Below are 25,012 nucleotides of genomic sequence, written 5' to 3'. Positions count from 1 at the left end.
TGGGAATGGCCGTTAGGAATTCAGACCTGTGGTTATGGAAACAAGATGCTGAAAGCTGCAGGTGATGTATAAAACCATCAGAGGCGGCCTCTATGGGCCTCTTATGCCTGTGATTCTAGACAGTTCTTTATAGAAATCTTTTTTTAAAAAAGTATTACTAGCAGGTTGGGCTTCCCCGGTGGCTCAGATGGTGAAGAATCCACTTGCAAGGCAGGAGACCTGGGTTCAGTCCCTCAGTTGGGAAGATCCCCTGGAGGAGGGCATGGCACCCCACTCCAATATTCTCGCCTGGAGAATCCCATGGACAAAGGAGTCTGGTGGGCTACAGTCCATGCGGTCACAGAGTCAGACACAACTGAGCAACTGAGCCCAGGAGTGTGCCTACAAATGCTCTCTGTTTGGGGTTTGTGTCCCCCACCCCACCCCCTGCCTCCTCCTGGTCCATATACTGAGGTCCTGACTCCCAGTACCTCAGAATGTGACCTTACATAGAAACAGGGTCATTGCAGACGGAGTCAGTCCAGGTGAGGTCACCCTGTAGGAGGTAGCCCCAGTCCAGTGTGACTGGTGTGCTTAGAAAGACGGGGAGGTTTGGACCCAGACACAGCAGCGGGGAGAGGACCAGGTGAAGACGAAGGCAGCAATCTGGCGATGCTGAAACAAGCCGGAGACCGTCAGGGCTGGCCAGCAACCCACCAGAAGCTGGGGGACAGGTCCCTCACAGACTCGCCCTTCACAGCCTTGCAGGAACCAGCTCCGCCTTGCAGCCAGAACCGCGAGATGATAACCTTTCCATTGCTCTAAGCCGCTCTGTTCGAGAAATGAACAGAAGTGCCCCTAGGGGCATTAACTAAGGACTGCCAGCCTCACCCCTGACCAGGGGAACCGGCCCCCCCCCCCCCCCGTTCAGGGAAGGCGGAGACAGCTTCAAGAAAGATGAAGATCTGGCCATCAGATTCATGGAGGACCAGGTCCGGCTGCTGGGTGGTGAAAGCTGCCCCGAGGTAGCTTGCTGCATCCGCACACAGGAAGACGCACCCCCCTGCCTCCCGGTACCCAGCAAAAGGGCGCCAGTGAAGCAGCAGGCTGATGACGGCAGCGTGGTCGTGAGGGGCCCTGTGGCCGGGAGCCAGTGCCTGGCTGCAGCCAGATGGCTTCGTATGGCTTCGTATGCCATGTCTGTCTGCTTGGGGGTGGGGAAGGGGCGCTGGACAGAGAGCCCCATGCCTTTCTAGTCGGGCGACCAGGTGGCCAGCGCCCAAGATGTCTGGTCCCTGCCCTGGGATCTTGGCCAGAGTCGCTTCATAAAACCTCCACCGTCCCATTAGCGCTGGTTTCCCCGCATTCCTCAAGCAGCTCCAGGTTGTTAGAGTTCAGTGGACGTTCCCTATTCTCAAAGGCCTGATAACGCTTTTGCTTTTCGCAGTGGTGCTGGCAGGATAGCCAGGAACTTGATTAAATGGCTTTCAGGAAACCACACATCAGCATGTTGGATGTCTGGTCTGGTGATGGTGGTTTAGTTCCCTTCTCCAGGATCTTCCCGAACCAGGGATCAAACCCGGGTCTCCTGAACTGCAGGTGGTTTATGTGGCTGTTTGTCAATGTAGCAGGGGAAGAATAGGTTCTCTCAGTGGGGATGAAGGGAGTTGTGGAAAAGAGGCTATTTCTATAAAAACAAGTCCCCAGGGGTACAGGCTGTGCCCTGTCCAGAGGCCCCAGAGCAGGCCCAGGCTGGAAGGCAGTGCCTGGGGCCACTGAGCCATTCTCCACTCTTAAGCTGTGCCCCTGGGCAAGATCCGGCCAGAAAGATCACGATTTTCCAAACTGCACAAAATTGCACAAAATTTCCCTGTCCTGTGGACAAGCAGGGACCCTGAGGTGGGGGAATGTGGCAAGACATTCCAGAAAGGAAAAAAAAACTTATCAGGTCAGGAAGAGCCAGGGTCAGGAAGAGCCAGCCTCAGGAAGAGCCCCTCCGGAAAACAAGGGCCTTGGGTGATAGATGTAGGCTGTCTGCTCTGAAACAAGCCTGACTCTGGTGGCAAAAGCCCACTGAAGGAAGGAAAAAGCCCTTTGGCTTCTTGATCAAAGTTGGTCAATTTGGTCGAAAAAAAAATCCAAGCCAGCGTGCCTCTTCCCCCATGCTTCGCCACCAAGCCTCAGTTCAGTTCAGTCTCTCAGTCATGTGCAACTCTTTGTGACCCCATGCACTACAGCACACCAGGCCTCCCTGTCCATCACCAACTCCCGGAGTCTACTCAAACTCATGTCCATCGCGTCGGTGATGCCATCCAACCATCTCATCCTCTGTCGTCGCCAGCTGCAATTACACCTGATGCATCTCTTGCCAGGCTCTTTTTGAAGTCACCAATGCTGTATTTTCTAAAAAAAAAAAAAAAAGAAAAAAAAAAGGAGGGGGCAATCACATGATACGTGAGGCTCTGAAACTCTTTTCAGAAGTCAGAACAGCTCGCTGTGTCCAGGGTGGTTGTAAAGAGACTAAAAGGATCTAAGGGAGGAGAGAGGGGCGGGAAGGGGAGGTGTTAGCTGCCCTCATGCCGCGGGGAGCCATGCAGGAGCCAGGAGCAGGGAGAGGTAGGAGGCCTGGCTCCACTGCTGGGGTGAAGGGCGATGGAAGTCAGGTCCCTGGCAGAGGCCAGGCCGTGCAGGAGGCAGAGCCTAAGAGGTTTGAGGGAGGTCCTGAGAGCCTCCACCCTGGACACTCAGGTCAGTGGGGTGGACAGGAGATGGGGAAGGCGAAGCAAGGCGTCTGCTGGTCACCGTCGTCCTGGTAAATAGAGGACGGAGCTTAGAAACAGGGAATGAAGAGCCAAGGCCAGACTCACATCATAGGAGCTGATCACCTGGATGGGAGCACTGCCTAGTGCCTGACGGCGCGCCAGTCCCCTCCTGCGATGCTGGGCAATGAGTGAGTGGCCTCCAAACTGTATCCCGAGAGGGCTTGCCACTATGCAGGCAGCCGGCTCCACCCTCGGAGTTTCTGATTCCACGTGTCTGCGATGTACCCAAGAAGTTGCATTTCCACTGAATTCCCAGGAGCTGCTGCTGCTGGTGTTGGTCTAGGGCCCACCCTTTGAGAACTGCTGCACTGGAGAGTTTTTAAATGTTCCTTTAACCCCTGTAGCCACTCATGTGGTCACGCACTATTCTGCTACCCGTTTGAGAGCAGCTTGATTGAAAGTCCGTGCTTGCCAGTGGCTTGTATTTGAGAAGTCTGACTTTCCTCTGTCCACAACTTCCTCATCCCACGACCTAACTCCCCCTAGTGACATCATAAGGACCTTCTGATTTGATCAATGAGAGTGCCCCTGGAGGGGACGGCCTCTTTCTTCAAGGACCACCTCTCTCCCCTGCCTGGGCTCCCATGGCACTCTTGTCTGTATTTTCAAGTCAGTCCATGCCAAACATCCACCCACACTACCCAGATGTTTTCCTGGGAAGCAATTAATAACAAACTTCATTAATGTAGGTTCAATCTTATCAACCAAGTGGCAAAGAAAGTGTTAGCACTTCTAGATGAAGGAATGGAGAATCCAGTGGTTGAGTGCTTTGACCAGATCCTCATGGCTGGGAGGAACATCTCCAAGCTGATTTCAAAGCCCCATGTCCTTCCACCAACTGGCTGCAGAGCCAATGTTGTAAGAGGAGTTCTCGCCTCAGCTCCAAAGCTGCATCTGCCAGGAGTGAGGCTAAGTGTGTTCTAGCAGGAGCATTGTGTTCGCTGGGGTCTCATGTGACTGATTTGGGGAGGCATATACACAGCCTACAAGAGCCATCATCAAGGAAACTCGTTTTATTCTTGGTTTACAGAACCAATTTCAGACACCCTTATTCCTAACAGCAGTCCTGTAAGGCAGCAGTCCCACTTTAGAGACAGGTAATGAAGAGTCAGTAACTTGCAGAAGCAGGGTGACAATATACAGCCTTAAATTGATGCTTTTGAACTGTGGTGTTGAAGAAAACTCTTGAGAGTCCCTTGGACAGCAAGGAGATCCAACCAGTTCATCCTAAAGAAAATCAGTCCTGAATATTCATTGGAAGGACTGATGCTGAAGCTGAAACTCCAATACTTTGGCCATCTGATGCAAAGAACTGACTCATTTGAAAAGACCCTGATGCTGGGAAAGACTGAAGGCAGGAGAAGGGGATGACAGAGGATGAGATGGTTGGACAGCATCACTGACTCAATAGACATGAGTTTGAGTAAACTCCAGGAGTTGGTGATGGACACGGAGGCCTGGCATGCTGCAGTCCATGGGATCGCAAATAGTCAGACATGACTGAGCAACTGAACTGAACTGAACCTGCAGAAACTAACTGAGCAATTAATTACAGATTCTGCCAAATTCCATTAAGAAGGCAGGTGCCACATACAGACTCCTAAGCCTCAGATAGAAAATGTTGCTTAAGGAAAAAAATGATAAAAAGGAAATTTTGCCAAGAAATAAAACTTGTTAGGAAGTTTGAGTCTTTAGATCTATGTAAATAGTGATGAAACCCAGGTCTCCTGCAATGCAGGCAGATTCTTTACCATCTGAACCACCAGGGAAGCCCCCAGTTGTGTCTGATTCTCTGCGAATCACCAGGCTCCTCTGTCCATGGGATTCTCCAGGCAAGAAGACTGGAGTGTGTAGCTATTCCCTTCTCCAGGGGATCTTCCCAACCCAGGTCTCCTGGGTTGCAGGCAGACAGATTCTTTACCATCTGCGCCACTAGGGCAGCCCATGTAAACAATGACGAGACCTACATCTGCAGAGCTTGAGACAAACCCATGTGTGTGAGTTTCTTATGGCTGCTGTAACAAATCATCACAAGCTTAGTGGGTTAAAACAACACAAATTTATTGTCTTAGAGCTCAGGAGGTCAGTAGTCTGACATGGGGTAAAATCGAGGTATGAGCAGGCTTCTTCCCTGTTTCCCTGTCCTTTCAGCTTCTAGAGGTCACCACTTTCCTTGGCTTGTGGTGGCCTTCCAGCAGGTGGCCATCATCCCGACCTCTGCTTCTGTCTTCATATCTCCTCCTTTGACTCTTTTAAAGACCCTTTTGATTACACTGGAGCTCTCAGATGATCCCGGATAAGTGCCTGCCCTCAAGGTCTTTGGCTGAATCACTCCTGCCAGGTCCCTTTTGCTGTGGCAGGAAACATATCCACATGACCCTGGGGATCAGGAATGTGGACATCTTTGTGGGACCAAAGTTCTGCCTCCCACACCATGCGACTTCAGAAATGTCATCCTCAATAAACCATGCAGTGCTCAATCTTTCCCTTGATTTCCGTCTCAGCGATGATAGGGAACACTTTCCTCTGCCTGCAGGAGCAAGCCTCTCTCTATATCCCGCAAAGATGCCTCATCCTCTCCTTTCCCAAGTCCGCATCCTAGAAAAGCACCCTTTACACCCATCGTGTTCACGAAGGAGTTACTAGTTTCTAAGTAATAAAATAGTCCATTTAGGGTTTCCATCCCAAAATGGTTCAAAATGTGGAACGTGCTTCGTTAGGTACTCAGCTATAGTCACCTTCATGGCACGGTTCCATTAATGAGGAGGAAGCAGCCATGTGTCTTTCTTGGTTTTTCCTGCTGTCCCCAAAAGTCAGTGATCATAGAAGTTCATGATGTGCATTTATTTTACCAAATTCTGTAGCCAAAAGAGAGCGAAAAGCACTGCTAGGCTTAGGATAACAACAAGGGCCGGCATTGATTCCACAATTACTGTGTGCCTGGGGTAAGCTGTTTTACTCTGATCTGTAATTAAAACCAAGTGACCCATGAGTGATTCAAGAAACATCAGACCACTCGAATATGCCAATGAGATTTACTGTCAGTATATCAATGATAGACACAACTATACCAAAGTCAACAGAATCTGGCGACAGGTGAAATTTGAGTTCAAATGCTTGAGCACTTGAGCTGCCTCAGACAGCAGCCCTGAGAGGACACAGGTGTATTAATTAAATGCTAACTGAAGTGTTATATCCATCCATTACATCTGAAATCTATGAAAGAAGAGCTTAGCAACCTCTCAGTTCAGTTTAGTCACTCAGTCGTGTCCGACTCTTTGCGACCCCATGAATTGCAGAACGCCAGGCCTCCCTGTCCATCACCAACTCCTGGAGTTCACTCAGACTCACGTCCATCAAGTCCGTGATGCCATCCAACCATCTCATCCTCTGTCATCCCCTTCTCCTCCTGCCCCCAATCCCTCCCAGCATCAGAGTCTTTTCCAATGAGTCAACTCTTCGCATGAGATGGGCAAAGTACTGGAGTTTCAGCTTCAGCATCATTCCTTCCAAAGAAATCCCAGGGCTGATCTCGTTCAGAATGGACTGGTTGGATCTCCTTGCAGTCCAAGGGACTCTCAAGAGTCTTCTCCAACACCACAGTTCAAAAGCATCAATTCTTCGGTGCTCAGCCTTCTTCACAGTCCAACTCTCACATCCATACATGACCACTGGGAAAATCCATAGCCTTGACTAAACGGACCTTAGTCGGTAAAGTAATGTCTCTGCTTTTGAATATACTATCTAGGTTGGTCATAACTTTTCTTCCAAAGAGTAAGCGTCTTTTAATTTCATGGCTGCAATCACCATCTGCAGTGATTTTGGAGCCCCCCAAAATAAAGTCTGACACTGTTTCCACTGTTTCCCCATCTACTTCCCATGAAGTGATGGGACCAGATGCCATGATCTTCGTTTTCTGAATGTTGAGCTTTAAGCCAACTTTTTCACATTCCTCTTTCACTTTCATCAAGAGGCTCTTTAGTTCCTCTTCACTTTCTGCCATAAGGGTGGTGTCATCTGCACATCTGAGGTTATTGGTATTTCTCCCAGCAATCTTGATTCCAGCTTGTGCTTCTTCCAGCTCAGCGTTTCTCATGATGTACTCTGCATAGAAGTTAAATAAGCAGGGTGACAATATACAGGCTTGACGTACTCCTTTTCCTATTTGGAACCAGTCTGTTGTTCCATGTCCAGTTCTAACTGTTGCTTCCTGACCTGCATACAGATTTCTCAAGAGGCAGGTCAGATGGTCTGGTATTCCCATCTCTTCCAGAATTTTCCACAGTTTATTGTGATCCCCCACAGCAATAAAAGTGGTTCCTTGGAAGACACAGCTTTCAGAAAATAGAAGGTATCCTGAGTGACGACTGGGTGCTCAGTCTCAGATTTTCACCTGAGTGAGTGTAGGAATTTCATTTTCCATAACGTAGTTTGGGTGTGATGGTTGTTGTAATGAAGTCTAGTGTTTCTTTTCTGTCATGTATGGATGTGAGAGCTGGACTGTGAAGAAGGCTGAGCACCGAAGAATTGATGCTTTTGAACTGTGGTGTTGGAGAAGACTCTTGAGAGTCCCTTGGACTGCAAGGAGATCCAACTAGTCCATTCTAAAGGAGATCAGCCCTGGGATTTCTTTGGAAGGAATGATGCTAAAGCTGAAACTCCAGTACTTTGCCCACCTCATGCGAAGAGTTGACTCATTGGAAAAAACTCTGATGCTGGGAGGGATTGGGGGCAGGAGAAAAAGGGGACAACCGAGGATGAGATGGCTGGATGGCATCATGGACTTGATGGACATGAGTCTGAGTGAACTCCGGGAGATGGCGATGGACAGGGAGGCCTGGCGTGCTACGATTCATGGGGTCACAAAGAGTCGGACATGACTGAGCGACTGAACTGAACTGAACTGAACCCTATTCATGTATGAACTAAACAAAACCTTTGCCAGTGTTAAGTCACTTAATCTTGTCTGACTCTTTGCCACCCCATGGACTGTACGGTCCATGGGATTCTCCAGGCCAGAATACTGGAGTGGGTAGCCATTCCCTTCTCCAGGGGATCTTCCAAACCCAGGAATCGGACCCAGGTGTCCTGCATTGCAGGTGAATTCTTTACCAGCTGAGCCACCAGGGAAGCCCATGCTAAATAATGTTCAGCCAGAAGTTTACAGGTGCCACCCTGACTCGGCAGTCTTCCCTGCAGACCAACATTTATGAGAAATGAGTGAAGCCATGACTGGAGCAAAGCTCCAGGCTGTCTCTGTCATCTGGGTGTTCACACCCTCCTGCTTTTCTCTAAAAGGCCCATCACAAGAACTAACCTGACCTCTGGTGTGGACAAACCTCATGACTTTGTTTGGTCTTTGGAATGCATTGGTAAGGCCACATTATCTGAAGTCTTACGTAGGCAGAGCATCGTACGGCCCTACCAGGTCCCCAAGAAGACAAACGGGCAGGCTTCAAATGCAGCCAGCAGGCTCGTCCTGTGGAGCTCTGCAAAAGCATCTTCCTAGGAGGTCCTTTGATTTCACAGCAGACTGGGCCTCTCCCCACTCTGCTGATGAAACACGGCAGCATGTAGTCTGAGGGTGAAGCGTGGCTTGTTTATCCCCCAGAGTCCCATCAGGAAATAGTTGGCATACTCAAAAAGACATTTAGATGGGGGTGGGGGCCAGGGCTCCCTAAGTGACGGGTGGGTACCCAGAGTGGTGGCCTTACCATTGCCACCAGTAGGAAGTGGTACAGAGCCAGGACAGAAACGTCAAAGGAGAGTCGTGTGCAGAGAGAGGACCCACATCGAGGGCAGAGCGGCTGGCCTTTGAGGACTCTGGTGTCTGAAGTGGCCAGGGAGGAAAATGCCCTGACCCTCTGATCTCCTGCCACCGCTCCCCTGGGGCCAAACCATGTGGGGATTGGGAAGACATGGGGGCACTGGGGTTCACCAGAGGGGCTAATGGAACTTTGCAGTGAAGCAGCCAGGATGTAAGCACAGTCCTTGAGGACCGGAGTGGCTAGTTCTTCAGGATACGTATTCACTCGGCAGACATTTGGTTTCCAGTCTGTGAAAAGCACCATGTGAGGGGCTGAGGATGCTGTAATAGTAGCAGCTTCCCCTGGAGGATGCTTCGAGCCCGGGGCCGGGGCTTCCCCCATGGACTCTCATAGCCAACCTAGGAGATGGGTGGGATTCCCGTCACCTGATAGGCAGGCTGCATGCAGAGGAGGTGGGCTTGCCCAGGGGCGCAGGGGGATGGGGTCAGCAACAAGACTAGGATCCCATTCCCATCCAACCTCATGCCGTACTCCTCACATGTTGCCCCGGAGAACAGCCCCTTCCTATTAGAAAGTCTAACTGGGGAGAAAACCAGTCCATCAGCGGTGAAGAATCTCCTTCCAGAACTTTCATCTCTCTCACCTTGAGAATAAGGACTAAGATAGCATCACTGCTCTTAAGTGAAAGTAAAGTCGCTCAGACGCGTCCGACTCTTTGGGACCCCATGGACTGTAGCCCACCAGGCTTCTCCATCCATCGGATTTTCCAGGCAAGAGTACCGGAGTGGGTTGCCTCTTCCTCTTCCAGGGTATCTTCCCGATCCAAGGATTGAACCCAGGTCTCCCGAATTGTAGGCAGACGCTTTACTCTCTGAGCTACCAGGGACTCTTAAGTGGGAAGGTGTCTCATGTGAGGCGGGGGAAAGTATAGTTACCCGCAGCCCAGCGGGACCGGCTTCAGGAAGGAAGACCGGTGGCCTGGAAGACCACGTGGTCCAGGCCAAGAAGGGGGTTCCTCAGAGAGAGTTGCAATTGTGTCTTATGGGATAGGGCCCCGGACGAGCACAGGATGAAAATACAAGGCGGCCAGTCGGAGAGGAAGGGCCTGGAACAGGGAAGGTGTAAGAGCTTGCAGTGGGGCCGTGAGGGAGACGCCAGCGAGTTGTTCAGCCTCTGTATCCATTTCTCCACCCCCTGCCCCAGACACGGGCCCAGGAGCGTCCTGAGGTGCCCAGGGCCGGGATAAAATTTAGGTACTTAAATCAGGCAGGCAACTCGACCTCACAGTCTGCATGTGGGTCGCAGGGGACCATCCCCAGACCAGCAGCACTCACTGACGTGCCCTTGGACTTTGTTAGAAATGCAAGCTCGGGGGACCTACTCCTCCTTATTATAAATGCAACCTACTCCTCAGGCCTCCAGAGACAGCAACTCTGGTCATGGGATCCAGAAACTGCTCTCTCAAGCCCTAGGGTTGGTTCTGAGGCAGGCCCCAGTTTGAGAAGCTCTGCTCATGGGCTTGCCAGGTGGCACAGTGGTAAAGAATCCGCCTGCCAATGCAGGAGACACGAGAGATGTGGGTTCAATCCCTGACTGTGAAGATCCCCTGGAGTAGGAAATGGAAACCCATTCTAGTATTCTTGCTGGGAAAATTCTATAGACAGAGGAGTCTGGCAGGCTACAGTCCATGGGGTCATGAAGAGTTGGATATGCCACACACACACACAGAGCTGAGGAGTCACAGAGCCGTAAGTCTGAGGATCATGACTCTAAGGAACTCGAAGCTGTGGTCAGTGGGGCTGGGGTGAGGGGGTGGAGAGGGGGTGGAGAGGGGGTGGGTCCCCAGGGACAGAGGCATGTGAAATAGCACGGGACAGCCCCTGATAAATAGGGGCCAAGGTGTGCAGGGACAGGGGCAGCACAGGAGATGCTGCTGTTTGCTTACTCAGTCTTGTCTGACTCTGTGCCCCCGTGGACCACAGCATGCCAGGCAGGAGATACGAGGACTCGGGCAAGACTCTGGGTGAGCTCTGGTCACAGTTCCGGGGAGACAATAGGGCAGGGCCAAGGGGGGTGAAGGGCACAGCTAAGGTGGAGGAGGCCGTCCATGGCACCTCGTTGGTGCCAGCTCACTTGGATCCTCACCCATTTTCTTCTGCTCTTCTAAGTCCCTCTTTTGATGCTAAGCCCCTGCTGGGCAGCGGGTGCTGGAAAAGACTCTGGGGATGAGGGGCTGGAGACCCCGTGATTCTTCCGGCAGCGGGGAGGTGGTGGTGGAGACTGTCGGTTATTGCCCTCTGGTTATGCAGGGAGGTCGGAGGTGGCTTCACTGTCTCGAGTTCAGGGCTGTGGGTGTGAGGACAGGGAGGCAGGGTGGGTGTCCGGGAGCCTGTGTGCCTGGGGGGCTGGGCGGGAAGAAAGGCATTTTAAAATTAAACCTTCTCTTTAGACAGAATGCTGTTGCACACTTAACATTCTGTCTAAAAAACAATGTTTAATTGCACACTTACCAGGGCTTCCCTTGTGGCTCAGCTGGTAAAGAATCCACCTGCCATGCAGGAGACCTGGGTTGGGAAGATCCCCTGGAGAAGGGAAGAGCTACCCACTCCAGTACTCTGGCCTGGAGAATTCCATGGACAGTCCATGGGGTCGCTAAGAGTCAGACACAACTGAGCAAGTTTCTCACACACACACACACACTTAACAGACCACAGCCTAGTATAAAAAGAAAGGCGGCTGGGGAGCCGGGCGGAGATGGGATTGTCACCACGTCTCGGGTGTGCATCCGCATTTTCTATCTCTGTTTTCTCACCTTCACCCAAACCCCCTGGCCTCGTGAGACCGTGAAGGACATTCCGAAAGTTGGGGGTCTTATCCCGCGGGCGCTGGGCAGCCTTTGAGGCCTCTCAAGGAGGAAACGGTTGCGGCAGATCCTCTGAGTCTCTGGTTCTCCATCCTGACCACTCATTTGCCCTGATGAGGAGCTGATGAAAAGAAAACGCAGCTACCGGCCCAGCCCCGCTCAGCAAAGAGGCCAGGGCCCAGCCCTGGACCGTGGATGGGGCCCGAGCGCCGCGGACAACACCCCCAGCGGCCCGGCCGGCCGGAGGGGCTGAGCTCAGACTCAGCAAAAAGCGCTCGGCATACGCGCCTCTAACTGTGGCGTTTTGTTTTCTTTCAGGAATGTCCGTGCCGAAGGTGAGTCTCCTTCCTCCTTCCCTATGTGGCTTCATGATGTAAGCTGTAAGCTTTACAACCTGGTTTGCCCCTCGTTGTCCACAGCTGCGCCCCATTCACTTAACGTGCATCTAGCATCCACCAGGGAACCACCCTGAGTCCCTTTTCTTCTCTTTAGAAACTTCTGTGTACAGGCATTCCTCGTGTTACCATGCTTCGCAGAGACTGTGTTTTTGGTTTGTGGCAACCCTGTGTTGTCAGATGGTGGTTAACATTTTTCAGCAATAAGGCATTTTAAATTAAACATTGTTTTTTAGACATAATGCTATTGCGCACTTAACAGACCACAGCATAGTGTAGACGTGACTTTCGTGTGCACCGTAAAACCCAAAACTTGTGTGACTTGTTTTATCACAGTTATTGTTTTACTGCGGTGGTCTGGAACCAAACCCGCTGTATCTCTGAGGTCTGCCTGTATAGCCCTTGTCAGGCTAACAATAAAACTGTAAAGCAAGAAAAACCTTCATTTTGTTGTTGTCGCTACGTAGAGTGTAAGGGAATAAAAAATTCTTAATCCTGGATCCCGCCTCTGGAGGGTTTGCAGTAAGTTACTAAATACACACCAGCTGGTTTCTGCTATTCATCCTCGTTGATGATGCCGGACCAGGGAGGAGCTTGTTTCCAGCCCAGACTGTTTTCTCTTTGTCAGAGCTGCTTTGGTTACCCCTTGAGCATCTTCTTCATCGTGGTCAATGAGTTCTGCGAAAGGTTCTCTTACTATGGAATGAGAGGTAACCCTTTTCGACACCCCTCACCCCTATTCCCACCCACCCCCACTCCACCCCCCCACCCCCGATCAGTGAGGAGCCCGAGTTACCTCTGCCACTGCTCACCTCCTTGCCATCTCCTCCTCCACTACCCTCTGCAAAAAGCACTCCTGATCCTGTACTTCCAACGTTTCCTGGGCTGGAATGACAACCTGGGCACTGCCATCTATCACACGTTCGTCGCCCTGTGCTACCTGACGCCCATCCTCGGAGCTCTCATCGCTGACTCCTGGCTGGGGAAGTTCAAGTGAGTCGTGGCAGCTCTCTTGTTAATGAGCATGTCAACGAGTAATGAAGATAAGCCTTGAGAGTTGGCATGGTGGGCTCAGGGCACAAAGAATTAGGGAACGTAAAAAACTCTGGGGAGAGGGTCCCAGGCCCCATTTCTGCTCATCTTCATATGGCCAGAGTTCAGCGGCGGCCTGGCATTCAGCAGGGTGGATGTGAGTAACGTTGGTAGGATTTTTGGCCTCCTGTCTCATGTTGAAATAGCAGCAGGAATATCGTCTGTTAATGATGCATGAGGAATTAAGGGCTGGGAGAACAAAGAAGCTCCCTGAAAACACCCCAGCAGGTGAAAGGCTCAAACTGCTAGACAGTGGGGCATGGAGTGCTTAGCCAGTCATGCAGGGAGAGGTCCAAGAGCACCCTCAGTGGTGGGGGGGTGGGGGTGGTCCTCGGGAATTTTCCTTGGACTTAACACAGAAGGAAATACACGCTCTTCCAGCTGAAATGCGTGATGTGGGCGGAGGCAGGAATATTCACCATCTCAAAATAAGTCAGTATCATTCAAAATTAACCAATGGACCACTCCTGCCCAAGTGTTGTTACCAGATACACGATCATGCTCTCTCACTGTTCAGAGATGCAGGTCCTCATTTTGTTAGTTAGACATTGAGTCTTTCACATAGTTCAAAGAGAAAACAGATCTTCCTTCTCTCCAGGCTCCTCCAGCCACAACTTTGCTCAGTGCCTACTTGCTGGGGCCCAGATTCTTCAGCAGGCTGCCTTTCAAAGGGTATCCGGGGGTTCATGTTTGGGAACGCATGTACACCTGTGGTGGATTCATGTCAATCTATGCCAAAACCAATACAGAATTGTAAAGTAAAAATTAAAAATAAATAAATTAATTAATTAAAAAAAAAAAAAGGGGTATCCAGTTATTGTCCCAATTTGAGGAACAAGGACATTCGTGACTGGGCTTTTGAAAATTGGAAGCAGAGGCCTTTTTGCGCTGGTGTCGGAAGTGGATGTTCCTTGTGCAATTGACTTGGATTCTCTTGACCTCTTTTAACACAGGACAATCGTGTCACTGTCCATCGTCTACACCATTGGGCAGGTAGTCATTGCTGTGAGCTCAATTAATGACCTCACGGACTTCAACCATGATGGAACCCTGGACAATATTTCTGTGCACGTGTGAGTTGATGTTAACTGTGGCCCTACCCCCGCCTTCTCACTAGCTGCTTGTTTGGTGCTCTCATTTTTTTTTTTTAAATTTTTAAATTGAAGTGTAGTTGATTTACAGTGTTGCGTTTCTGATGCACAGCAAAGTGATTCCATTATACATGCATATTCTTTTTCATATTTCTTTCATTATGGTTTATTACAAGATATCAAATACAGTTCCTATATAGTAGGACTTTGTTGTTTATCTGTTTTGTATATAGTAGTTTGTATCTGCCAATCCCAAACTCCTATTTTATCCCTTCTCCCTTTACTGCTCTAAGTTTTAATCATTTTCCTTGAAACTTTGGGCTTCCCAGCTGGCACTAGTGGTAAAGAACTCACCTGAAAATGCAGGAGACGTTAGAGATGTGAGTTTGATCCCTGGGTCAGGAAGATCCCCCGGAGGAGGGCATGGCAGCCCAGTCCAGTATTCTTGCCTGGAGAATCCCTTGGACAGAGGAGCCTGGTGGGCCACAGTCCATAGGGTTGCAAAGAGTCAGAGACGACTAAAGGAACTTAGCACATAGAATACTTGAAACTTCATCATAAGTGGAAGGGAGACTTTCCTTCCTCATCAGCATGGAGAGAGGTGTTTAACTGCCTCAGAGTTGGGTCTTCAGGACCTAACTGTCCTAACCGTTGTCTGGAGTCACTGCTCACTTGGAGGCTTGGGGTCTTGGGTGCACCTTCCATGAGTCACGGTCAGCGCACAGGGTGTCTGTGTTCATCTCTATCTTCCTGGAGGGACATTGACCACATGGACCCTGATCCTCGGTTTCCCCAGGTTTCCTCAACACTCTGTACCTTCACTTTTCAGTCTTGTACCACATCTCTGCTCATTTTTCAGTAATTCAGTTTGTTCCAGTCTGATGTTCTGCTTTCTTGATGAAAAGTACTGCTGACACCAGCTCTCCTATGAGGTGAATTTCCCTTCACAACAGTCTGGCCTAGCAGACAAGTTGTAAAGATTTATTTCGCTTCCTGGTCTTTCGCTTCAGTTCCTGGATCTATAGTAAACCATCTAATGGGTTAGGAAAATACCCCTGAAGTTCAAATTAGTATCTGCAGTATCTTGTGTTTCTGGTTTGTTGGTTAATCAGATTGCCTTCCAGACTAGTCCCTGGATGTGACATGCATGGTCCCCCCAGGGTACCGTGTTGTTGGGGGCCAGTAGGTATAAACTCAGCCCACAGCTCAGACTCCCAGGGTCTGTATCCCATAGACGAGCTGTAAGACCTGGGCCAACTTATCTCCTCCATGCCTCAATTTTCTAATCTACAATGTCAATTAAGAACATGTACTTTGGTGCCAGGCTGTATGGGTTCAAGTTCTGCCTGTGCCTCTTGCTCACTGTATGATCTTCAGCAAGTTTTTCACCTCATGCCCAGGTGTCCTCATTTGTAATAATATCTGCCTGTGTATTAATCCAGGTGGAGAACCCAGAACACTGCCTGGCAGGCAGTACATACATAAGAAAGCATAGTGACTTATTTTATTTTGTGAGGTTAGTACTGAAACCCTGCTGAGAGTGGAGGCTGTATAATATTCAACTGGCTATGTTTTTGTTGTCCTTTAAAATGCTTAGAGTGATACCACCAAAGACAAGTTGTTTTAAGAGGCAAATAGGCTGAAAGAGATGTTAATCCAGGAAGACAGACATGGTTTTTAAAAAAAGATTTTTTTTAATTTTTAAAAAATTCTTGCTATGTGAAGTATCGTCCTTGACTTTATCTGTTTCATAAAATATTTTTAGCATTTTAAAGCAGTATTAACAACCAAGAAAATATGGAATAAGTGTTTATAAAATCTGAAATTTGTAGTGAGTGCAGGCTCAGTCAGTTCAGTTGTGTCTGACTCTTCACAACATGGACTGTAGCCTACAGGCTCTTCTGTCCCTGGGATTCTCTAGGCAAAATACTGGAGTGGGTTGCCATTCCCTCCTCCAGGGGATTTTCGCAACCGAGGGATCAAACCCATGTCTCTTATGTCTCCTACATTGACAGATGGGGTCTTTACCACTAGCACCACCTGGGAAGCTCAAAATTTGTAGCAACCTATTATAAATCTAACAAAACTAAGGTTTTGGTAGATCCTATGAGTTATTTTCTTCGATTCAGGAGGTAAAACACAAGTAACTTGAAAAATACAAAAGTAAAATTTAAAGATCATATTTAATCCCTTTTATTATGATGATCTCTTTATTATAAAAAAGTTATAAACCTTTTGCTCTACTTTTTTCCAGTCTTCTGTACTTATAAACAAGTTAAGATCCTACTACATAAACTGCTGTTCTGCTTTGCAATTAAATCATGTTTTCTAAAATCTTCTAAAGACTGTTTCAAGTCTGTTATGACTGTATCAGAGACAATGCTTAAAATTTCACTTATACATTCTTTTGCTAAAAATTATAAGGTAACAAAAGAATTCCATACATAAATCTTTGTTCCACACTCAAAACATTGTTTCAGATTTTCTAGATGATAAATTATTAGATAAAGGTACGGATTTGAAGGCCCTTGAGTTCAAGTTTCATTCAGCTGTCAAGACTGCATTCCTGCGAACTATCTTCTCATACACATTGAATCCCTTCTGTGTGCCTGGTCATCTTAGGGAAATTAGGGGAAAGAGAAGCTCCTACTTGTAAGGATTTCATGTTTCGGAATCCCCACCTCTTTCGCAGGGCGCTCTCCATGATTGGCCTTGTCCTGATCGCTCTGGGTACTGGAGGGATAAAGCCTTGCGTGTCTGCATTTGGTGGAGATCAGTTTGAAGAGGGCCAGGTAAGCACATGTGCCTCCACTGAAACCACATCAATGATTATAAAACACCCAGCGATTATAAATCAGATCCCAGCGACACAAAGTGTTTTCTCCATTGGAGGCTGTTCGGGTACACGTGACAATAAGACACTGACCAAAGCTAGGTTCACAGTCAGGTCTGATCATCAGCTACAGTTGACCCTTGGCTGTATAGCCAAAGTCATCATACCTTATCCTTTCTATTACAGGAAAAGCAAAGGAACAGATTTTTTTCCATCTTTTATTTGGCCATTAATGCTGGAAGTTTGCTTTCTACTATCATCACCCCCATGCTCAGAGGTAAAAATATATATATATATCTGAAATGGACCTTGGTTATTCTTTTTTTTTTAATTGTGAGGAGAAGTCAGGTGGAAAGGTTGAGAATTTGTTGGTTGGTTTGTCCCTCCATTCTCTCATAACATTTCAGCCATCATATACGTGCTGGAGGACTCAGTGAAATCTAGAATACCGACTGCTTTTCTTTCAGAGTTTATCTCTTTTTCTAATCTTATTAGAATCCCTTATCCTAGAGACCCCTGCAGAAACTAAACTATCCTTAGCATAGCAATCGGTTTTTCTATACTTTTTAAATTTGAATTTACTTATTTTTCATGGGAGGGTAATCACTTTACAATATCGTGTTGGTTTCTCTCATATAGCAACATGAATCAGCCATAAGTATACATATGTCCCATCCCTCTCGAACCCCCCTCCCACCTCCCACCCTCTCCCACCCTGATTTTTCCATATTATTGTTAATGCAAAGTTCTTATTTATGGTAAAAGCTAAGAGAGGCTATTTGGAAACTAAACTGGGTAGGCCAGTTGCCTTCAGACCTTGCTCCCCAGTGACATTCAGTGAGTCAGGAAGAATTTAGCAGGCTAGGTTTTATTTGTTTTCCTATCGTCTTCTTTCCTTTTTCCTTTCATTTTCTACTAGATATTTCTAAAAGAACTGCCCCCAAGAAAGAGAAAGAGATAACAGCTATCCACAGCCCTCAGATCTTTGTGCTTGCCGGCACTCCACTAAGAGTTTATGAATTTCCCACGTGGAAGGAAATATTTGGGGACAAACGAGACCAAAATAGGTGTCCATTTTGGTGTGTCCATGGTATCCACAGCTCAAATCATAATGAATTATGGAAGGAGATAATTCATGGGGTTAATGTATTTCTGCCTGAAGTAGTACTTTGAAGAGATTTAAATCTCATGTAACTTGTTTAAATGAGACAAGTTTCATTTAAATCTCATTCTAACTTATTCTGTATGAACATTTACTAGCTTTTATTCTTACATTATGTTTCCTTGCCTCCTCTAAGCTCCTCCACCTCCAGGTTCTACTATATTCTAGTGTGTGCTGTGCATGTCTGAATTGGAAGAATGTATAATAGGATAGTTGTTAAAGGAAAATCATGGCTCTTATACAAATATGAAATGAATGTTTTACAAAGATTTTATGTAACTTATTAGTCAGTGAGGGAACTGGAAAACTGCTGCAATCAGTGTAAATAAGGATTTGCCTGAGATTTATGCTCTTTATTGGGTGGGGACATTATTTTGCGTTGTTGTGAATAGGAATTGCTTGTACAGTCATGAGCAGGAAACATCGGCATGACTTCAGTTTTCTGCCTAGTCGACTCTTTTTTCTCTGCAGAACTGTGAGATGGCTGATCAAAGACAAAGCCAAACCCCTTTAGGATCAGATGATTCCTGGAGGCTGCAGTCATTTCTGTTGCCCCTTCCAGAGTCTTTAAATTTTTTCCCCTACCAACCCTCGGATTTCAGAGCTAAAATAGATCTTCAGTCAGGAGTTGGGAGACTATGGCCCACAGGCCAAATTCAGAAATCTGGACAAAGCCATCAGTGTGTGTATAATCTGTGGCTGGCTTCAGCCTGCAAAGGCGGGGCTGAGTAGGTAGGACAGGTCTGCCACCTACAAGATTTATTGACTCTTCACAGAAAAGTTTGTTGATCCCTGCTCTGGGTGATCTGATTGTTTTCTTTTTAAAATTTAGTTTAATTTTATTTGGCCATGTCACATGGCCTGAGGGATATTGGTTCCCTGACCAGGGATCAAACCTGTGCTCCCTGCCATAGACGCGCAATGTCCTAACCACTAGGCCACCAGGAAGATCCCTAACTTTTCTAAACGGCATGAATTCAGGGGCATACAATCCTGGTTTTCCAGGGCCCTTTGATTTTACTTTCTGAGTCCCACTTTCTTCAGGTTATTGTACCCAGGTCATTTTCATCTCCCCTCCTAAGTAAGTCCACAGAACATAAGGGTTCCCACTGATTTTGGCTGGGCTGGTATTAGATATCTATTTAGAGGCTAAGGTTAGAATCTCCCTTCATCTGCTATTTCCGCTACAAAGCTGCTTTGCTTAGCTGGCAATGACGTCAGTAAGACAAATGAGTAAGTCTAGAAAATTAAATGAAAACAATGTGTAATTACCAGTTAAGGATTTTTTAAAAAACTTAACTAAATGAGTACTACCATTGCCATAGCGAATTCTAATGTCGTCATTTCCCCCCAGTTCAAGTATGCGGAATTCACAGTAAGCAAGCTTGTTATCCCCTGGCCTTTGGGGTTCCTGCTGCACTCATGGCTGTATCTCTGAGTAAGTAGAAGTCAGTTAGATTAATACAGTCCTGTGGTCAGGTCAGGCCCTCGCATATATTGTTGTGACCAACTTTTAAAAGTTCACGTAACAAACTGTAATAGTACTCAGCCCAAAGAATTGCCATCCCATGTTAAACATACTCTGAGAATTCAAAGAAAATAGAGTTGGCATATTGTTTCAGAGAGAATAGGCTGAAAAAAAGAGTCTACCGGAAAAGGAATCTCTTGAGTGGGACATTTAAGTTAAAACTATTTAGGCAGATTAAAAAGAAGGAATTTTAAGATTAAGATAGAATCTGTTGGACGAGGTGAACCTATGGCTGAAAGCTTTTGTTCTTATCATCGACAACTCACCTAAAGACATGGCAACCTGCTCCAACAGTCATTTAAATACTTCTAAACAAACCTGTTTTCTGAAATGTATCATCTCCAAACGTTTCTTTAAGACTATCTTCCCTCTGGGAGGAGTATGTGTGTATAGTCATTTGCACGTTAAGTTCTTGGCATTGGCTGCTTAGAAAGTGGGAAGTGTATTCCACAGAAGATAGTCCAATTTGAAAGATAGTAGATGTCTTCATTTCCTTGGGCTACCATAACAAAACACCACATACTGAGTGGTTTAAATAACAGAAATTTATTATCTCACATTTGTGGGGGCTGGATTGAAGAAAATTAGCATTGAGTGAGAATACAAGCAAACCTCTCTTCCTTTAAAGAATACCCACAGTCTGCCACCTACTTGGAGATATGCTTGAGAGCTGGCACCTGTCAAAACTTCAAGCCTTCTTAAACTGACAAAAACAAATAGATCATCAAACAATCCATCAGTGTTTTAAAACTACTGAGTTGTGGTGTTGGATAATCAGAAATCCTAGCGTAGGGATTGTTTTTCAGAATCTCTTCCAGAAAGACTTCCGCCCCCCTGCCAAGTTATTTTCACAATACCATGCATTTTCTAAGAAGATCCATGAAAGAATGACCTCACTGAAAAAGTACTTTTAACCTTCATAAAGCTGTAGTTGCAGATGCATAGATGGACAGATCTGTTTCTGTCCCATGACCACAGAGTAAATTCTGCCACATTTGATTAAGTAAAAGTTTCAACAGATTAATTCCTATTTTTTGTCTATAGATCTGAAAAAAGAAGAAAAAATTTTCTCTTCCCATTGCAACCCCAGAAAATTAAAGCTGTGTTCTCTGCCCTTGTAGAATAAGGCATTAATCTGCTTTGTCAAAGCACTTATCCCTTTAAAGGGGAATAGGACTCACTCTCAAATAGCTGTACTGAGCGTCTGCAAGCTGCCCTGAGTTCTGGGAAGGAGATGGTATTAGGCTTCAATGTTTGCATATGAAAACACAGTGTAATATTTCTCAGAAGCCCCTGTGATTATTAGAGTCAAAACCACCGTGGAACCTGGGGGAGAAGGCGGTAAACCCACCCTTTGAGTCGTCCCAGTATTTCCAAAATAAGGTCATAACTCAGATAAAAACACATGTTCTGGGTCACAGATAATTCTGTCAAACACTTTGTTGACACGTCTTCTTCTGCCCTCCCCAGTCGTGTTTGTCATTGGCAGTGGAATGTACAAGAAGGTCCAGCCCCAGGGTAACATCATGTCTAAAGTTGCCAGGTGCATTGGGGTGAGTGTTTCAGTACTCCTCTCTCTCAATCACATTTCGTCACCCCTGCACCCCCAAACCTCCTGCCTCCCTTAAATTAAATCTCCATGAACCTTTGGCTTTGCTCTAAACATTTTCTTGGTGGCCTTTACTCTTTTGATAAATTGAAGTTTCTTATAAAACTTACCAAATGGAAAAGGACACAAATAGAACTCAAAATGAGAGGGATGGAAAAATAGCTCTTGAACCTTTAAAATAAGATCAGCAATGAAGGAAAAACAAATCAGAGGGACTCTTCGCTTCTTTATAAATGACAAGCAACGTCTGATGTTGGTCAGGGAGCAGTGAAACCAAGATGGAGAGGCCAGGTTTCATAATGTATATCCAGAGTAGACGCGTGGACAGTGTCAGTGATCTTATTTTCAGGAACTTAGGCCAAGAAAATAACTTTTAAAAATGAACACAGCTTCCCATTAGAAGATTGTAATTCTATTAAATGCTGCTCTGTAAAGAATCCAGAGAGTGAAGTAGTAACAGTGTGGTTTTGTTTACTGCAGCTCAAACACTCCCAGTTAGTGAGAGGTTAAAAATAAACGCATGTTAGGGCTTTAGCATCGTCATGACGCATGTCTTCTCTCCTGAGTCTTCCACTGAAGGGAGTTCAACTGAAATGTGTTTCACTGATAAAGGAGTTATTCTGTTTTGAAACTTGCTTGTTCTTCCTTCCTTTCAGTTTGCCATCAAAAATAGGATTAGGCATCGGAGTAAGAAATTTCCTAAGAGGGAGCACTGGCTGGACTGGGCTAGCGAGAAATATGATGTAAGTGATGATTGTTGCTGCAACGGCCCCAGTGATTGCAATTCATGTTATTAAGGCTACATGGATAAAATTATCAGTTGTATCTTCATCTAGTTTATTAGCATTTTAAAGAAGACGATACATGAGAGAGCTTGTTTGCACTGAAAAGAACTTAAGAAACAGTGATATATAATGTATCTAGAAACAGTATCACCTTTCCATAGACGTTCCTGTGGAATCATTGGCCTTGAGTTATATGTCATCACATAACTTTAGATCAAATATGGAAGAGTTAAGTGATGGTGGTGGGATTTACATTTAGTGAATTTACCTTGAAACGAGTAACTTACCTCAAGTGTTAAAGATGTTTTCATTCATGTTTTCAATACGTTAGGAATTTGGGGTTTTCTAAAGAAACCTGTGATAGATTTCTTGGAGCAATGACTCACCTCCCAGCTTGTCTCTGGATGCACTGCGGGAGAGCTGAGCTGATTGTGGCGGGTTGTGACTGACACACTCTCTTCCTCCAACTGCAGGAGCGGCTCATCTCTCAAATTAAGATGGTTACAAGGGTGATGTTCCTGTACATTCCTCTCCCCATGTTCTGGGCCTTGTTTGATCAGCAGGTAATATGAAACTATGTTTCTGTACATCTTCATTAACAGAACATGCTTTGGGCATATTTAGCTCCTGAAAATGTTCTCTTCCAGTTCCTTTTTCATGTTTCATTTATATGGTAACTGTTAGATCACCTTGTTGTTGTTCGGTCCTTCAGTTGTGTCCGGCTCTTGGCGAGCCCATGGACTACAACACACCGGGCTCCCTTGTCCTTCACCGTCTCCCGGAGTTTGCTCTCATTCATGTCCATTGAGTCAGTGATACCATCCAACCATCTCATACTCCATCACCCCTCCTCCTCTTGCTCTCAACTTTTCCCAGCATCAGGGTCTTTTCCAATAGATCACCTTGGGTTTCTTTTTTTTTTTAATTAACTCTAGATGGTTCTATCCACATCTGGGTGGCAAAATAATGAAGAAAAATTAGGTAGGGGTTGAGTAAAGGAGCCTTGGAAAATGTTTTATTAACTTTTTATTTTGTACTGGGGTATAGCCAACTAACAATGTTGTGACAGTCTCAGGTGTACAGCCAAGGGACTCAGCCATTCATATATGCATGTCCATTGTCCCCTCCCACCCAGGCTGCAGCGCAACATTGAGCAGAGTTCTCTGTGCTATACAGTAGGTCCTTGTTGGTGATCCATTTTAAATACAGCACTGTGTACATGTCCATAGGAGTCTTGCAAAAGATTTGACCCAAGTATCCAGGACTCTTGCCAGTCAGAGTGAGAACTAAGAATTTTTCTCCTGATGGGTGTTGTTTAGTCGCTGCTAAGTCATGTCCAGTTCTTTGCGACGCCATGGACTGCAGCGTACCAGGCTCCCCTGTTCCACCATCTCCCTGAGTTGCTCAAATTCATGTCCATTGAGTCGGTGGTGCTATCCAACCATCTCATCCTCTGTCACCCCCTTCTCCTTTTGCTCTCAGTCTTTCCCAGCATCAGGGTATTTTTCAGTGAGTCATCTCTTTGCAACAGGTGGCCAAAGTATTGGAGCTTCAGTTTCAGCAACAGCCCTTCCAGTGAATATTCAGGGTTGATTTCCTTTAGGATTGACCGGTTTGATACAGCAAGTAAAAGATGTATTGTCTTGTATGGGATCCACAGAATATTTAGACTGAAACTTGGTATCTTGCACACTGAAATGGGATGCTTGGGCTAGAAGTACCATCGAGAAATGCGAAATGACTCTGCCAAAGTCATTCTTCCCAGAGCAGGAGCTAGAACACATCATTGACTTGTCACAGCAGGGAAACACGTAGCTAGGAATTTTTCAAAATAAGGTTAGAAAACCCAATGCATGACACTCAGGAGCCAAAGTCATAAGATAGCCTTTCTTTTAGAAACTGAAGTTGAAGAAAAAAATATGCACACATGCATGGTTTTATTGCACAGGTATGATTATTAAAAGGATATATCATCTCTTGGGGAAAAAAAAAGTGTAGACATTAATCTCCTTATTTGAAAGTATGGAATTTAGACCAACGTCTTAACCTGTTTTGCATGTTGGGCAGGGACCAGTTATTAGAATCAGGCTTGCACTAGAAACACACTCAGCACCTTTCAGCTGTGTGACCTGGTGTTATCCTGTGAGCCTTCTGAAAGTGTAATGACCCAGGACAAGGCGGTGAGGATCAAAAGAGAGAATGTGTATTAAGTAGTCAGTGACCGGCTTTGATTAAGAGCTCAGCCAGTGGCAGACTTGCTGACTCTCTATGCTGTTCTCCCAGCGGAGGGACTGGCTGTGATCGATTACACTGAAAGATTCACATATCCAGTTCTCCATGAGCTATATAACATCCACCTGTACAGTCCTGCATCATCTGTTACTGCAAAACAGGTTGAATGTCAATAGGCTGCCCGGGTTTAAATCCATCACCCTCTTGATGGAGTTACACTTTAGGACAGTCTAGCTGTCAGCAGTAGAACTCAACAGTTATGATATTCCTGAAACTGTGACCCCAGTGAATAGAGAATTTCCTCAGGGTATGGAACTGCTCTCACCTTGCAGGTGATGTCAGCTTTCCAACAAACCTCCCAAGTGCATTTTTGTCTTTCTGAAGGAGGTTGTTGTTCAGTCGCTAAGTTCATGTCCTACTCTTTGCAACCCCATGGTCCGCAGCACGCCAGGCTTCCCTGTCTTCCACTATCTCCCAGAGCTTGCTCAGACTCATGTCCATTGAGTCGGTGATGCTATCTAACCATTTCCTCCTCTGCCACCCTCTTCTCCTGCCTTCAATCTTTCCCATCCTCAGGGTCTTTTCCAGTGAGTCGTCTCTTTGCATCAGGTGGCCAAACTATTGGAGCTAGCTTATCTCAAAGCAGTACTTCGTGCATCCTTCGTGAGGGCTTGGAGTACTATTTGTTGTTAACTGAACAGTGGAAATGCAAGCGGTTTGTCCTCACCTATAGTCACAGTGGAGCTGGAGACCAGCCTGATGTTGACAAACAGTTTTAAACCCCGTAACAATTCAGACCTCATTCCTGATTAGTAAAAGACTCCACACTGACTTGTAAAACGTTTAAAACCCA

At 46.5% G+C, this 25,012-nt stretch overlaps 1 protein-coding gene across 1 annotated transcript in view; it reads left to right on the top strand.

The window, feature by feature from the left end:
* The window catches only part of SLC15A1 (solute carrier family 15 member 1), a 49,580-nt gene that overhangs the window by 8,663 nt on the left and 15,905 nt on the right, over positions 1-25,012 (top strand). The window contains exons 2-11 of the mRNA XM_040267372.1: positions 11,751-11,767; positions 12,456-12,537; positions 12,679-12,820; positions 13,873-13,992; positions 16,703-16,802; positions 17,030-17,120; positions 19,360-19,443; positions 21,004-21,086; positions 21,799-21,885; positions 22,401-22,490. Of these exons, the coding sequence (XP_040123306.1) occupies positions 11,751-11,767; positions 12,456-12,537; positions 12,679-12,820; positions 13,873-13,992; positions 16,703-16,802; positions 17,030-17,120; positions 19,360-19,443; positions 21,004-21,086; positions 21,799-21,885; positions 22,401-22,490 (896 nt within the window). The remainder of the gene's footprint in view (positions 1-11,750; positions 11,768-12,455; positions 12,538-12,678; positions 12,821-13,872; positions 13,993-16,702; positions 16,803-17,029; positions 17,121-19,359; positions 19,444-21,003; positions 21,087-21,798; positions 21,886-22,400; positions 22,491-25,012) is intronic.

This window comes from Oryx dammah, unplaced genomic scaffold (genome assembly GCF_014754425.2).
Source record: "Oryx dammah isolate SB20612 unplaced genomic scaffold, SCBI_Odam_1.1 HiC_scaffold_24, whole genome shotgun sequence".
NCBI classification, from domain to species: Eukaryota; Metazoa; Chordata; class Mammalia; order Artiodactyla; family Bovidae; genus Oryx; species Oryx dammah.
Note: the sequence above shows the minus strand (reverse complement) of the source record. Positions and strands in the feature narration are given on the sequence as shown.